The 15,478-nt window shown below is 40.9% G+C and overlaps 1 protein-coding gene across 5 annotated transcripts in view; it reads left to right on the forward strand.

Annotated features, from left to right (window-relative positions):
• tnk2b (tyrosine kinase, non-receptor, 2b) overlaps positions 1-15,478 on the forward strand; it is a 252,032-nt gene that overhangs the window by 232,099 nt on the left and 4,455 nt on the right. For 4 of the 5 annotated variants that reach the window (XM_048604620.1, XM_048604621.1, XM_048604624.1 and 1 more), the window contains 2 exons: positions 10,180-10,275; positions 12,846-12,973. In XM_048604620.1, coding sequence (XP_048460577.1) covers positions 10,180-10,275; positions 12,846-12,973 — 224 coding nt within the window. The remainder of the gene's footprint in view (positions 1-10,179; positions 10,276-12,845; positions 12,974-15,478) is intronic. The other variant, XM_048604622.1, reaches the window with a different exon arrangement.

The following is a 15,478-nucleotide window of genomic DNA, read 5'->3' on the forward strand; positions in this document are numbered from 1 at the left end:
TCTAGAAACCCCTGTCTGGGGACCCGAATCTCACGTTTATAAAGCTGGCTTACTCAAGAACAATTTTTGTGCTAATGTCTCCTGGGTTGTGTTTTCATTTTCTGTGTCTCAATGTATGGCCCTATCACCATGTCTCTTCAACCATTCCCTGACAGAATAGACCTGGTCTCTTAAGGAGCTATCTGGCATAGCTCAGAGGCACATATATCCAGGGATACTTGACTGGTACAGGGTGTAAGTATCATGGCTGGTCCCTGGATGTCTTGCACAACCATATCAAGTGATCTTTTAGCAGTTGCTGGACATTGTTGGACTGCTGCATAATGAATTGCCATTTGTGTAAGCTATGTCCCCCCCTTATAATTAGAAATTCATTCAGAGCACGAAATCCCAAGGCCCTTTCATTCAATCTGACTTCATGGATGGTGAAGTGCAAGCGTGTTGTCCATGTTTGGCGTGCAGCAGATTGTGAAATTCTGCAGATGTTTCCTGTGGCTCTCTAGAAGGAGCTGGAGGTGAAAAAATTCAGAATGTGTTAACCACAAGAGGCAGTGAGCTTCTTGGGACATTTTTGCTCAAACAGGTTCGGAAAATGAATTACTTACTGTTATGATGAGGGTATTGGCTGTTTTAACTTGAATATTGTTCTTGTTTTCTCTGTCCTGTGAAGGGGCAGATGGATTCCAAAAAGACTGCTGCTGTTTCTGCTGGGGATCCACCTGGTGCTTCTGGTGCTATTTCTCATCAGTTGCTGAGGGTAAAGCTGCATCAGTAGCCCCCATACTGTTGGGAAGGCTGAGAGGAGGGAGAAGCAGTTCAAAAAGAAAAAGTCTAAATTGCAGAATGAAGGAAGCAAAGTATTGGGAATCATCTTCATAGCATTGACATGCGCAAAACTTATCCTGTGAGCAAAATCCTCTAAATTAGACAATGTAATAGCTCTTAAATGTGTAAGAATAACGTCTTTTTAATTTTTATGACTTTTAAAACCATGGTCTGTAAGGAAAAATAACTGTTATGAAAGCAGGGATTTACCAGAATGGCTGCAAAAATTCACAGCAAGGAATTTGATGCCTATTGTGAACTCTTTTTGTGACTGGTTTCCTACAATATGCAGATGATCAGGAACTCTCGAGTTGTTTATGGGTGAAACTGATTGGGTCTCAGCTGACTGAGCAGGTTGGAGCTGGATAGACAAACAGTAGGCTGGAAGAACACAGCAGGTCAGGCAGCATCTGGAGGAAAGGAGCAATCAACATTTCGGGTTTTACCCTTCAGCACTGAATGTGGGGGTAGGGGGAGCTGCAGATAAAGGGAGGGTTTGGGTGGAGGTGGAATAGTGGTGATAGGTGGACACTGATGGTAGGTACGACCTGGTTTGTCGATGGGAAGGATAAATCTGGTGGGTGGGTGGAAGGGAGGGTCAGAAGGTGGAATGGAAGGGAGGAAATGGGGCTGAAAAGGGAGCATCTACATTTGGTCTCTCTGAAGTAGAAAATACCTCATCGGGAGCTCCAGATGCAATAGACTAGGTTGGAGGAGATGCAGGTGAAGCTCTGTCTCACTTGGAAAGCTGTTTAGGACCTTGAATGGAGGTGAGAGAGGTGGTGTGTGGGCAAGTGTTGCATCTTTTATGGTTACAGGGGAAGGTACCCTAGACCAAGTGAATCTGAGGACAGGGTGGAAGTTGTTAATGAAGTTGATGAACTACTCCAGTTCAGCCTGGGTGCAGGATGCAGCATTTGTGGAGTCATCCGAAGCAGAGACGGAGGTTGACTGCATCGGTGCTCCATCCTGCACCCAGGCTGAACTGGAGGAGTTCATCAACTTCGCTAACAACTTCCACCCCGCACTCCAAATTCACTTGGTCTATCTCAGACACCTCCCTCCCTTTTCTTGACCTGTCTGTTTCCATTTCTGGCGACAGCTTACGTACCAACGTTTACTACAAACTCACAGACTCCCATAGCTACCTGGACTACAACTCCTCCCACCCAGTATCCTGCAGAAACACCATTCCGTTTTCCCAATTCCTCCGTCTCTGTCGCATCTGCTCTGACGAGGAGCCATTCCACTCCCAAGCATCCCGGATGTCCACCTTTTTCAAACAACGCTGTTTCCCCCCCTCTGTAATCAGACAGCCCTCCACTGTGCTTCCTCCATTGCCTGCTCCACAGATCTTAACCACCACCACCCCCTCCTCCAAACATAACAAAGATAGGGTCCTCCTTGTCCTCACTTTCCACCCCATCAGCCTCCGCATCAAATGTATCATCCTTAAACACTTCGGCCAACTCCAATTAGGCCCCACCACATCTTCCACTCCCCACCCCTCTCTGCCTTGCACAAGGACCATTCCCTTCGCCACTCCTTAGTTTGTGCCACACTCCCCACCAATCACTCCAACCCACCCGGTATCTTCCCCTGTAACCGTAAAATATGCAACACCTGCCCACACACCACTGCCCTCATCTCCATCAGGGCCCTAAACAGTCCTTCCAGGTGAGACAGAGCTTCACCTGCAACTTTGTCTATTGCATCTGGTGCTCCCGATGTGGTCTTCTGTACATCAGTGGGACCAGGTGACCGTTTTGCCAAGCATCTCTGCCTGGCCTGTAACAGCCAGCCTAACCTCCCTGTCACCGCCCATTTCAACTCCTTGCCCCACTCTGCCTCCAACATGTCCGTCCTTGGCCTCCTCCAGTGTCACAGCAACCCGGAACACAAATTTGTGGAACAATACCTTATCTTCTGCCTGGGCACCCTACACCCAGAGGACTCAACATTACGTTCTCCAATTTCAAATAACCTTGCTTCCCTTCCAGCCCCACCTCCTCCCTTTCAGCCACCCACTGGGTTCATCCCTCCCATCCACTAACCAGGTCGTACCTACTACCAGTGTCCACCTATCACCACCATTCCACCTCCACCCCTTCCCCCCTCCACTTCTTTATCTGCAGCTCCCCCTACTCCCACATCCACTCCTGAAGAAGAATAATACCCGCAACATTGACTGCTCCTTTCCTCCAGCTGCTGCCTGGCCTGCTGTGTTCTTGCAGCCTCCTGTTTGTCTCCCTTGGATTCCAGCATCTGCAGATTTTTTTTTGTCTCTTAAGAGTTGAAGCTGGAAACAATTTGCAGAGACATAGACACATGGAGAGACAACAATACAGAGTGTGCTGTCATTCACCCCAACAAAGCTGCCTCTTCTCTGCAGTTATAAAAGGCTCAGTTTAAACTTGAAGAAAACCAGTTATCTTTCCTGCAGCAGTTGCTGATAGCTGTGACTTTTGAATTGGAGTTCTAGTTTGAGTGCCAGGACTCCAGGAATTCTCGTGCATGTCTTTGCTTGGCTTGTCCTAGGTTGGCTTTGTCACAGTCGAATTGGTGTCCCTCTTCGTCCATTTGTATTGAAATGACTGCTAGTTGGTCAGATCTCTTGGTAGCTGGTTGGTGTTCATGAATCCTGATGGCTAGTTTCCTTCCGGTTTGCCCTATGTAATGTTTTTGGTAGTCTTCGCATGGTATCTTGTAAATAATGTTGGTTCTGTTAGTTGTGGTTGTTGGATCCTTTATTCTCATCAGTAGCTGTCGTAGTGTAGCTGTCAGTTTGTGGGCTACCATGATTCCTACCATAATCTGGTGATCATTTCTGATATATCCTTAATGTATGGAAGGGTGATTAGTGTCTCTGGATGTGTTACGTCTTCCTGTTGTGGTCGGTTGTGTAGGTATCGACGGACTATGTTTTTCGGGTAGTTTCTAATGATGCTGTATAGGTGTTCTTCCTCAGCTTTGCATAGCTCCGGGGTGCTGCAGAGTGTTGCAGCTCGCTTGAACAGTGTTTTGATGCAGCTCCGTTTGTGAGAATTGGGATGATTGCTATTGTAGTTGACTACCTGATCTGTATGGATCCGCTGTGTGGATTGACACTTTTGTGATTATCAAACGCTATAAACTGGAAGAAATCCATCTACTCATAAACAACATCCTCACTAGCATAAAATTCACCAGGGAAAAGGAGAACAACAACAGACTTCTCTTCCTGGATGTAATGGTCGAATGTATTGCCAACAGTGAGCTCCAGACCAGCATACACAGGAAGACCACCCGTACGGATCAGGTACTCAACTACAATAGCAATCATCCCAATGCCCACAAACGGAGCTGCATCAAAACACTGTTCAAGCAAGCTGCAACGCATAGTAGATTGCCTAGTGTTGGGTAGTTCTGGAATACAGCTTCAGCATTAGATCTTGGATGTTGCCTGGGGCCAGAGACTTTGCTGTATCCGGAATGCTCAGCTGTTTCTTGATATGTCATTCATCAAATTAGCTGGAGGCTGGCATCTGTGATGACAAGGGCTTAAGACAAAGGCTGAAATAGTGTATCCGTCAACCTTTTCTGGCTGAAAATGGTTTCGAAAATTTCAGCCTTGTTTTCTGTAATCCTACATGCTAGCCTTCATCATCATTGAGGATGTTCATGTAGCATCCTCTTTCCAATAGTTATTTAATTGTCCAACACAGTGGATGTGGTAGGACTGCAAACTTTAATTTAATATGTTGATCAGGGTTCACTAAGCTTTGCCTATAGTATGCCACTTTTCTGTTTTTAGCATGCATGCAGTCCAGTATTGTAACTTCATCAAGTTGGCACCTCCTTTTCAGTGCATTTACTGGTGACGTGCTCTTCATTCCTCATTGAACTAAGGATGATCTTGTAACTTGAGTAATGGTAGAATCATAATCATATAACTGGGCACTAGACCATAGACCAGTCAGCTACTTGTTGCCAGCCAAAGCTTTATTTATGTACTGTATAGACCCTGTGACTCTAGTTCATCTGCTTTCTAGAATTCCACCACTGCTTGAACAAGCAACTGTTCAACAGTAGCTACAGAGAGAGTCAGGTTACTTGCTTTTAAAATGTACAGCAATCTTTCACCAATTCTTCTTTTCTTTAAAACCATTCTTTCCGCAATCATAATTACAGTGAAGACATACAGTCTTTACAGGAAGTTCCAAATTGTTTTCTATGTCAGGTGCAAAATTTGTTGGAAACAACAATCTTCTGAATCAGAAGGTTGTTGATTCCAACCTCACCCAAGAGACTTGAGCGCAAAGTCTAGGCTTTATCTAGTTTAATGCATTACTGAAGGAGTGCTGCACTGAAAGAGATGTCTTCGTTTAGTTGAAACCCCACCCAGTGTCCCAGATATCGGAACAGGATCCCATAGTACTATTTCAAATAAATGCAGAGGAGTTTGTTCAGGTGTCTTAGCCAATGTTTATCCCTTTCCCCAACACAAAATGAACAGATTACCTAGCGTTTTATTGGCAAATTTGCCACCAAATTTCCTGAATTACATCAGTAACAATGCTTCAAAAGAACTTAATTGATTAGGAGTTGTGGACATTTAGCAGTAATGCAAAACTCTATATAAATACAAGATCTTCCAGAGTTTGTGAAAAGTTCTTTCTTCCACTCTTTAAAAAAAAAAAATATTCATGGAATGTGCGGTGTCACTGCCTGTGTTCATATTTACTGTCCACCCTTACTTATCCTTGTGAAGGTGGTAGTGAGCTACAGTTCAATCAAAACAAAAATTATTCAATAAAGCTGGAATATTTGGTTAACATACACAATCAGTAATACCGTAAGTTAGTAGTTTAGTAATGTAATTAAGCATCTATATCTAAAATACACTTGCAAATACATACTCTGTCTTCAGCGAAAGAGAAAAAGAAAACAGATCTCTCTCTCTAGAGATTGGCTTTCTAAAAAAAAACACTTTGGAAATGAGTTATTCTTGAAGAATAAAGCACAGAATGTGCTAGAGTCTTACGTTCTGCTATTCTGGCACATGCAGTCAAGTCTCTAATTATGCCCGGAAGACTTGCAGACGCAGCTTGCTCAGGAAATACGATCTTAAGGGTGTTTTTTCAATCTCTCTTTCAAAAAGAACAACTAGATTTCACTCCGAAATGAAATCGAAGGTTTTATTTCAGAAATAGAAGAGATTCTCAGCAGGTTTCCCTTTAACTCAGCTGGTTCTTAGAAAGCTTCCCTCCGTCCTGATTTTTTAATCAATAATGGAATCCAAGGTTATGGGGAAAAGGCAGAAAAGCCCAGAGGTGAGGATGATCAGATCAGCTATTATCTAATTGAAGCTGGAACAGATTCAATGAGCTAAATGCCTACTTCTGCTCCTACATCCTATCTAAACTTTGTTAGATAAACCAAGAACAACTTCAAGCCAATCCCTGTTCTAAACAGCCCCAGCAGAGATGTAATAAAAGCAAGCAATTATTACCAGTACTGTTTCATCTAAGCTGCATGACTGCACAGCTGTTCGCAAGCTCTGCACACATTGATCGGAGTATTGACGCATGGCTTCTGCTTCTGGAATCTGGTGCTGTGCGTGGACCTTCGAGGTCTGTTCAGCAGCGAGATAAAAGAGAGAAAGGTTGTTCGCCGTTCATGTGATTTGCAGAAAGTTATGTTGAAAAAAACTGAAGTGCCTACAGGGATCTTTTAATGACCACTTTTGAAGAAACCATTTCAAGTATGTCCAGAAAACTAATAAATTCCCTTTTCCACAGTCATTCAAACTTAGTGCTTCCAAAGCTATTAAAATAAAGCATCATTTTAACACTGTTAATAAATCAATTTATTGTATACATGGACTTGTTTTTGGAAGTTTATCTGGAAGAAATTCTTATAACTGTATTCTTACAACTTATCATAGGAGGTAAAAAGGATTCTGATATGATAGGAATGAAGGCAGTTGTAGGGCTATTTATCTTCCCTGAATTCCTATGCTGAAAGAGATCAGCTAATTTAGTGCAGCCCAAGGAATTATATCTTGAGTTGTTTAGAAGTTTCTTTTGTAAATGAAGCATGATGAATTTTCAGAGATTTTAAGATTTAGAACCTTATGGCTCATGCACTTTGTTGCATACATTTTCTATACATTTCACCATACCCACTTAGACAACAATTAGGTTGGGTGGCTAGTTTATAGTAGGAACAGAGAGTTACATTTTAGGAATCTGCAGCTATCTGAGGTAGTTGAGAGAGCTTAGAGTGGCTATTTTAGTAAATAATGCATTGAACTTAAACTTCTCTGAAATTGAATTTAGACCCACAGCAAAAAAAGGACCACATTTACAGGACATAATGGGTGGAAGCTTATAATGATGACAGCAGCAAATATTGAGACATCCACAGTTGTTGCATGTCAGGATCCTCTGGAAGTTTCAACCTGTGTGCATGTATTTACCCACAAAGTTTTAACTTGTGGTGAGTAGAATTGCACTGTCTATGCCACTCCTAAAATGTCTCTGACACTGACCTTAGAATTTGCAACTTGGGCTTTACTCCATATTTCTCCTGCCATTAACTTTCGGTATAAGGCAGTATTTATGACTGGGTGGTATAGAAAAGCCTTAAAAACATCCATGCTGCGCCTCCCCCCTCCCGTACCATAAACAATGCACACTTTCCTTCCCTCACTCCTCAGTAATGCATAACACTCCGCTGCACCCTCTTCACATTCCAGATAATGCTTGCCAGCTCCCTCTCACCCACAAGCTCCATTGAAGAAACCAAAGGTTCCTATCTGGCCGATGTGGGAAGAGGCCAAGGTGTTGGAGGAGTGGGAGTCGGAATTGAGCATTTTTGGGATGGGCAGTAAGCAGTGTCAGAGAATGAGGGTAAATATTGTCAAGAGTGTGAGCAAATGTGTACATTGTGGGGGATTGGTGGTAATGGAGCAGGGGTTGTGCATTGTAGGAGGTGACATGCCAATTGAAAAATACAGCAGGGCACTGAAATGAAGATAGAGTTTAAGCATGTCATTATTTTTTGATGAAAAAGTGAGGATTGTTTTACTTTAATTACATTTCACCACGGCGCAGGCCTTCCCATACTGTACATGAATAGATCAAAGCTGGGGCCAGGATTGTAAAGTCCAAAGGCCTGAGTATAAAAGTAAGATAAACTGGCAGTTTTGAGCACGGCCATCTGCAGGAATTCCATCCTGCCATTAGTTGAAAAATCCGGGCCATCGCAATTGCCTTGGAACTGGTGCAGTGCATTCAAAATGTATGTAATCTACATTCGACCACAAGGTAGCACTCCATTACTTGGGATTCTCCAATGACTGTAATTTGGTGTTACAGTACCAAAAGAATAAATTTACTTAATTGTGATAATTCTGTACTGTCACCTTGGAACTTGTATCATTTTTCATCTAATAATTCTATAAATTGGAGAGCAGATAATTGAGAGCAGCAAAACAGCTAATTGCCTTGCACAGGATAAATAAGTCTGTTATAATCAGAAATGGGCAGTATGTCTTCTAAACCTTCTGGCAATAGATGAAAATTGTGACAGAAACATTACAAGTGTTGGATGCCAGCAGAACTGGTGGGTTTTGATTTTCTCTTTACTCACAATGAACAGTTTAACATAATTTGTAGTTTCCTTAAAATATCAAAAGTCAGGATCTGAATGGACTGAAGTTACAGGTGGAATCCATTGACTAGATTACAGTAATTCTTTTTTTTAGTCTGTACTGTAATTTTCATGTTATATTTATATGGGTAATATGCAAAAGTGGCCAATTTACCATGATTCAGATGCCCGTACTAAATTTATAAAAGGTGCACATAGTGTCATAGTATTGTACATCAGAGAAACAAACCGTTCAGTCCAACTCGTCCATGCTGACCAGATATCCTAAATTAATCTATCTCATTTGCTAGCATTTGGCCCATATCCCTCTGAACTGTTCCTATTCATATACCCAATCGGATGCCTTTTAAATGTTGTAATTGTACCAGCCTCCACCACATCCTCTGGCAGCTTATTCCATACACGCACCACCCTCTTGTGTGAAATAGTTGCCCCTTTGGTCCCTTTTAGATCTTTCCCCTCTCACCTTAAACCTATGTCCTTTAGTTTTGGACTCTTACCTTGGGGAAAAGACCTTGGCTACTCACCCTATCCATGCCCCTCATGATTTTATAAATCTCTATAAGGTCACCCCTCAGCCTCCGAGACTCTAGCGAAAATATCCCAAGCCTATTCAGCCTCTCCCTATAACTCCAATCCTCCAATCCTGACAACACCCTTGTAAACCTTTTCTGAACTCTTTCAAGTTTAATAATATCTATCCTATAGCAGGGACACCAGAATTGACCTCACTAATGTCCTGTACCGCCGCAACATGACATCTGAACCATTATACTCAATGCACTGATCAATAAAGGCAAGCATACCAAACATCATCTTCACTACCCTGTCTACCTGCAACTCCATTTTTAATGAACTATGAACCTGCACATAAAGGTCTCTTTGTTCAGCAACAGTCCCCAGGACCTTCCCATTATTTGTATGAGTCCTGCCCTGATTTGACTTACCAAATGCAGCACCTCACATTTATCTAAATTAAATTCCATCTGCTACTCCTCGGCCCATCTGATCAATGTTCTGTTGTACTCTGAGGTAACCTCCTTCACTGACACTACACCACCGATTTTGGAGTCATCTGCAAACTTACTAACCATTCCTCCTATATTCACATCCACATCATTTATATAAATGACAAAAATGACAGTGCACCCAGCATCGATCCTTAAGGCATACTGCTGGTCACAGGCCTCCAGTCCACCTCTCCACCACCACCCTCTGTCTCTTACCTTCAATCTAATTTTATACCCAAATGGCTAGCTCTCCCTGGATTCCATGTGATCTAACCTTGCTAACCAGTCCACTATGTAGCATCTCCCAGCATGACTTACAGTATTTATAATTTTCTTGAGCAATACAAACAATTTAGGATGCTTAATAAACCAATGGTAGAAGTTTTGAACGTTAAAATTGATGTTACTTGAAATATGCAAGTCATTAAAAAGGTAGAAGAGAATATAAATAATATGCTTAAGAAGAATATGGCACTTTCAAAGCAGGTGGAGTAGGTCCCAATATTGCGAGCAATTAAAACTGATATGGTACCACCCCTGTAGGCACTCCACACTTGGTGTAAACAGTAACATTTTCTGTCAGACTGCTTCACAAGAAACATCATGGTTTTTATGGAGGTAGTCGCACTTTACTCCAGCAAGGTGGTGTGCTAATAAATCAGAAGTTCAGAAATGTTTCTATGTTCAGGTTCAGGAGAATGTTCATGGCGTTACGATGGAGGAATGTCAGACTGCACTTCAGAACCACAACTGGAACGTTCAAAAAGCCATACAGTACCTCAAGGTAACCGTGAGCTCGGATCCATCCTTAACCTAATTGCACCAACTCTAAATGAGAACAGTGTTGTGGTGGCTCTGAAAAATAAAGGTAGTGTTAGCTGTTAATTGTTAAAAGTTACTGCACTGAAAGCCCATCACCTGAACGGCTTCAGCAAGCGGGTTCCACCTTGCATAGTTCTCATTGGGTTGAGTGGTGATCACATTCCTTCCTGTCTCTGCATGTCGACCCATGCACCAGTACTGTTAACAAGTCAAGTGTTTAGTGGGCCTGAACTGTTTAATGGCATTGAACCCCAGAGAAAAGATGCTATTCCCCTTAATGTAGATAGTCCTATTTTCAGTTGTTGTAGTATGGCAGGTTCCAGCAGTCGTCTTCCTCACTGAGAGGATAAGACTTCATCCTCTTGGATACAGAATCTAACTGGCTTTAGCAAAGTACACAATGTAGAATATTGTAAACTGAAACTACTTCATATCACTCTTCTCCAATAATGCCATTCCTCTTTAGTTCTTCATAGAGTGAGTTGCTATTTTTGGTTACTTAACATTCTATACTTCAGTTCATTGATCAATTTTCTTATATCAGTTATCTGTGTCAGGAAACAAGTACAGATTTGGAAAGCTGCAAATATTTTGCAGTAGTCGAGTTAATGACGCTAGGTGTAGGGCCTGGTTGTCCCTGCTCACCTGGGAATAGTTTGCAACCACTGGAGGAGTTTGTGCTAAGTAGGCCACAAAGACTCTTGTTCAAACTCTTGTGGTGCCAGGGCTATTGGTGCTGTAGATAATGGATCCTGCACTTCAGAAAAGACTATGGAAAAGAGGAAATGAATTTGTTAAACTTACTGTGTGCTTTTATTTTAAAATCCAATTTGATCCATGCCAGACCCATGTTAATTCATTTTTGGAGATACACAGATGTATATAAGCTGAGCTAACCATGTGGGATGCAATTTTTCATCTATTGACAAAGGCTTGACAGCAGTTAAAGTGTCTGTACTTCTTTATAGTGAATTGTGCAGGTGATAACTTGTATTCAAGTTACATAAACCACAAATAACAGCAAAATCTTAGATAAAGACAAGTATGACTCACCTCAATTGCTTAGTACAGCTACTTCCTTTAAAAAATGATAAAATTGACTCATCTGGAAGATTGAGAACCATCATCATGCAATTCAGCAAAGTAGTTTTACACAATTTCACATGGTTTCTTGATTTAACTTGTTTTGTGGACTCGAGGGCAACTGGTAAAGCTGGTGGCACCCACATCCTGTGAATGAATAAGAAAAAAAGATCTCCGAGTTGAGTCATGACTGACTTTGGGTTTGAAAATAGCGTTAGTGCATTGGATTTAAAAGTAAACTCAATTATTTGGTTTCAATTATGTGATCAGGTTTGCTCCTAATGTTTCTTTGTGAACGGGTATGCTGTTATGAAGCTATTCCAGTGTCTAATCTTCATAAATCTCTTAGTGGAGGAAATTTTACTTTAAAGAGTTTTGATGATACAAAGCAGCACGGAGAATAATGTGTAATGTAGTATTCGGGGAGATTGAATCGGAAACAACTGTTAACATCAAGCTTCTCAGCATCTTTTCTATTGTTTGATTTTCCCATTATATTCTCCACTGACTGACTAGATATTTTGTTTCTACCGGAAGATTTATGTCAACTATAGAACTGATAAAGTTTTATTCACTGATTCTAGAGAGCCTTGTGATGGTTACTGTCCATAAAACTCTGCTGGAGTTCTACAGACAATAAATGCAAAAATATGGTGGAATTAATGGATGGTGGCAGACAGATAACCGAGGATGTGCAACCCACATTTAAATCTTAGGGGCAAACTTGAACAGTGTATTACTACTAGCTCAACTCTCGATTTCAGGGTGATATTTTTTTCAAAGACCCTTCTTGAGATTTTCTCGAGGGCTATTTTTGATGTTCAGTGGCTCCTTTTTAATTCCTATTAGCTAATTCATTAGGTGGTGCAGCCACGTATAACAATACCCTCTGTATTTGTGTTAGCATATGGGCATTTATATTCAAATAGAAACAGAATTGAAGAAATCCATCAATTTCCTCAATTATCAACTCTCAGTCAAACTTAGTCACAAGGAAAGCATTAATTCCTTAGATACCATGATATTTAAATCAGCACATAACAACTGCCATAAGCTAGCAGCAAAGGTATGTTGAAAGTAACTGACATTCCTACACACAAAACTATGTCCTTAAATATACCTTCCACAGAATTTGAGTAAACAAAATATTAATTATTGTAATATCCCCATATTGTAGTTCCTGAACATATGCAACCTTAAGCTAGAGATTCTTCATTAATTTGCAAGGAATTTATTACCTCAGTGATTTCATTTTTCCCATTCTTCTAGTTGCTGAGTATTTCTTTGACAGGTTTAAAACTGTTCTTTTTATGTAGTTTTTATTTCGCCCTGCAGCTTACCTTTCTCTCTTTTGCAGCTGAACCTCTTGATCCTCTTATAGCTGCCCTTGTCCCTGCACCTTGCAACCTGCACCCTCTAATTGCTGCATCCATAATATTTTCCTATTAGGTTGAACAATTATTCTGTTTGGGGTTGAAGACAAGAAGTGAATGTCAAAAAATTCTGGAAATGTTTGACTGGAATCTGGAATTAGCCAGTTGCCATCTGCTAGACACTTACAGTACAGCCCGGCACAGGTATGTGATATTGACATATGCCTTCTTTGAATTTTTCGTGTTCAAGTTATTGAAATGAAGAGATGAGGAAGAATATGCTCCAATCCTTACGGTTGAAAAGAGGAACAACTGTAACACATTAAAAATCTATCCTCATCCCTGTTGCTTCAGTCCAGTTTCCTAAGGTGAACTTTCAAATTATGTTTAGGGATAGGTCAATAGAGATGCAGATGCAAAGGTTTAAGACATAATTTCAGTACACGCAGAAAAGATATATTCCAAAAAGAGAAAATTCCAGGGGTAGGATCCATCATTTGCAGTTAACTAATAAAATTAAAGATAGTATCAAACTTAAAAAGAAATATTCAATGATTGATGGCAGGTCAGAAGATGACAGAATATAAAAATCAGTAAAGATTGACTAAAAATTTAAGAGGGGAAGAATAGAGTACAAGGGAAAGCTAGCTAGAAATATAAATAAAAGTAAAAATTTATGTAGACACTTAAAAGGGATAGTTAAGAATGTTAAAATTTGTCCTTTAAAAAGTGAGTCTGGGGGTTTAAAAATTGAAAATAAGGAGATGACCAATGAATCTAACAGATTTTTTGCATTAGTCTTCATGTAAAGGATACAGTGACATCTCAGAAATAATTGTAAATTGAGAAATGGAGGAAGGAAGTCAAGAAAATTACAATAGTGAAGCATTACTGAGTAAACTGTTGGAGTAGGGAGGCAACATGCCATCATGGAGTCATGTTGATGGCCACAGAAATGCCTGTCAGATCCCTTAATTTATGATCACCTATCATTCAGTACCCCTTTTCTTCTTCGTCCTCTTTTGTACGGCCAAGCCACTTACAATGCCACAAACATGACTGTGACTGCACTCCCTTGAGGAACCCACACCCACATCAGCTTCTAAAACAGACAAGCAATTTGTGAGTGGGACTTCTGGGATTCTTGCACGGCCTGCTTGAGCTTCTTTTGGATTGCCTGGCAGCCAGGGCCATCCGCTCCTTTCTATTCTCAATGTCCTCAAGCAGCAGTGTGACCATTTGTCTGAACTTGCTAACTCTCACTGATATACCATAGTGCCTCCTGCCTCCGCTTGAACTCCAAAACGTGGAGCTCAACTGTCTGCAGCTGAAAGGACTTGCTACACATGTGGTCATCTAGGACACTGATCGAGTCCATAACTCACCACGTATTCAAGCCACACATTCTACTCAACCAACCCGTGCTACTATGTCTTGGACTTATTTAGTGTTTCTTACTTATTTATCTTGCATTAACTTTACTTCCCTTCCCCTACTTCACTTACTTATATTACTTTATGTTGACCCAGATTTTCACTTATTCCTGTTGTTTCTCAGTTAATCCATCTTTTCTGCCAAAGGTATTTAAAAATGGCATTTTCAAATGCCTTTCAGTTCTGAAGAAGAGTCATACTGGACTCAAAGCATTAACTTTGTTTCCTTCTCCACAGATGCTGCCTGACCCGCAGTGTTTCTCCAGCATTCTCTGTATTTGTTTCAGATTTCCAGCGTTCACAATTTTTTTTCATCTTGCAAGTCAGGTATCCGTTATCTGTATATCTGAAAACTGAAAAATTCTAAAAACCGAAGGTCTTTCAATAGCGAACCCAAGCAGACCTGTAGATATACTGAGTTCAGGCCCTTTAGGAAGAAACTTTGCTTGGCCCAAATGGACCTAAAAACAAAGCTTTCTACCAAAGGGTCAAATTCATTGTGTCTGCAAATCTGTTTGGACTCTTTCATTTAAAAAAAATCTTTGCTTTTATGTCCATTCAGGCCAAGCGAAGCTTCTTCCTAAAGGGCCTGAACTCCGCATGTCTGCGGGTCTGCTTGGGTTCACTCTTGGAAAGACCTTCAATTTTTGGGTCTTTTCTGTTTATACAATGGACCTCAAAAGACTATAGTGGACACAAAAATCGAAAATACCCTTTACCCAAAAACCCATTGGTCCTGAGGTTTTCAGATAAGGATTTCGGACTACCTGGAATGTAGGACCACCTAGAATGCAGTCTTGTAGGATAAGTTTGGACAAGCCATGCTTTTATCTGCTGGAGTTTGGAAAAGTAAAATATGACCTAATTGAAACAGAAAGGCCTTGATAGGGCGGATGTGGAAAAGATGTTTCCTCCTGTAGGAGATTCTAGAACTAAGGACCTATATTTACAAATAATATACATTTCTGAATTCTCTTCCACAAAAAGTGGTGGAAGCACTGCATTTGAATATTTAAAAGGCAAAGATAGATAGTTTCTCGATCATTAATGGGATGAAAATTCATAAAACCTAGGTAGGAATGTGGAATAATCAGATCAACCATAATCTTACCAAGTAGTGGAGCAGGCTTGAGGGCCGAGTGGCCTGCTTCTGCACCTAATTCATTATTTCTTATATGTGAACTTTCCAATCTATTGTGACCTATCAAAGATATGTTGTAGTATACTTTGTATTATGTAATATTAATATGAAAGCATGAGCCAGCACAACCTGATA

Source organism: Rhincodon typus, chromosome 13 (genome assembly GCF_021869965.1).
Source record: "Rhincodon typus isolate 14 chromosome 13, sRhiTyp1.1, whole genome shotgun sequence".
Classification (NCBI taxonomy): Eukaryota; Metazoa; Chordata; class Chondrichthyes; order Orectolobiformes; family Rhincodontidae; genus Rhincodon; species Rhincodon typus.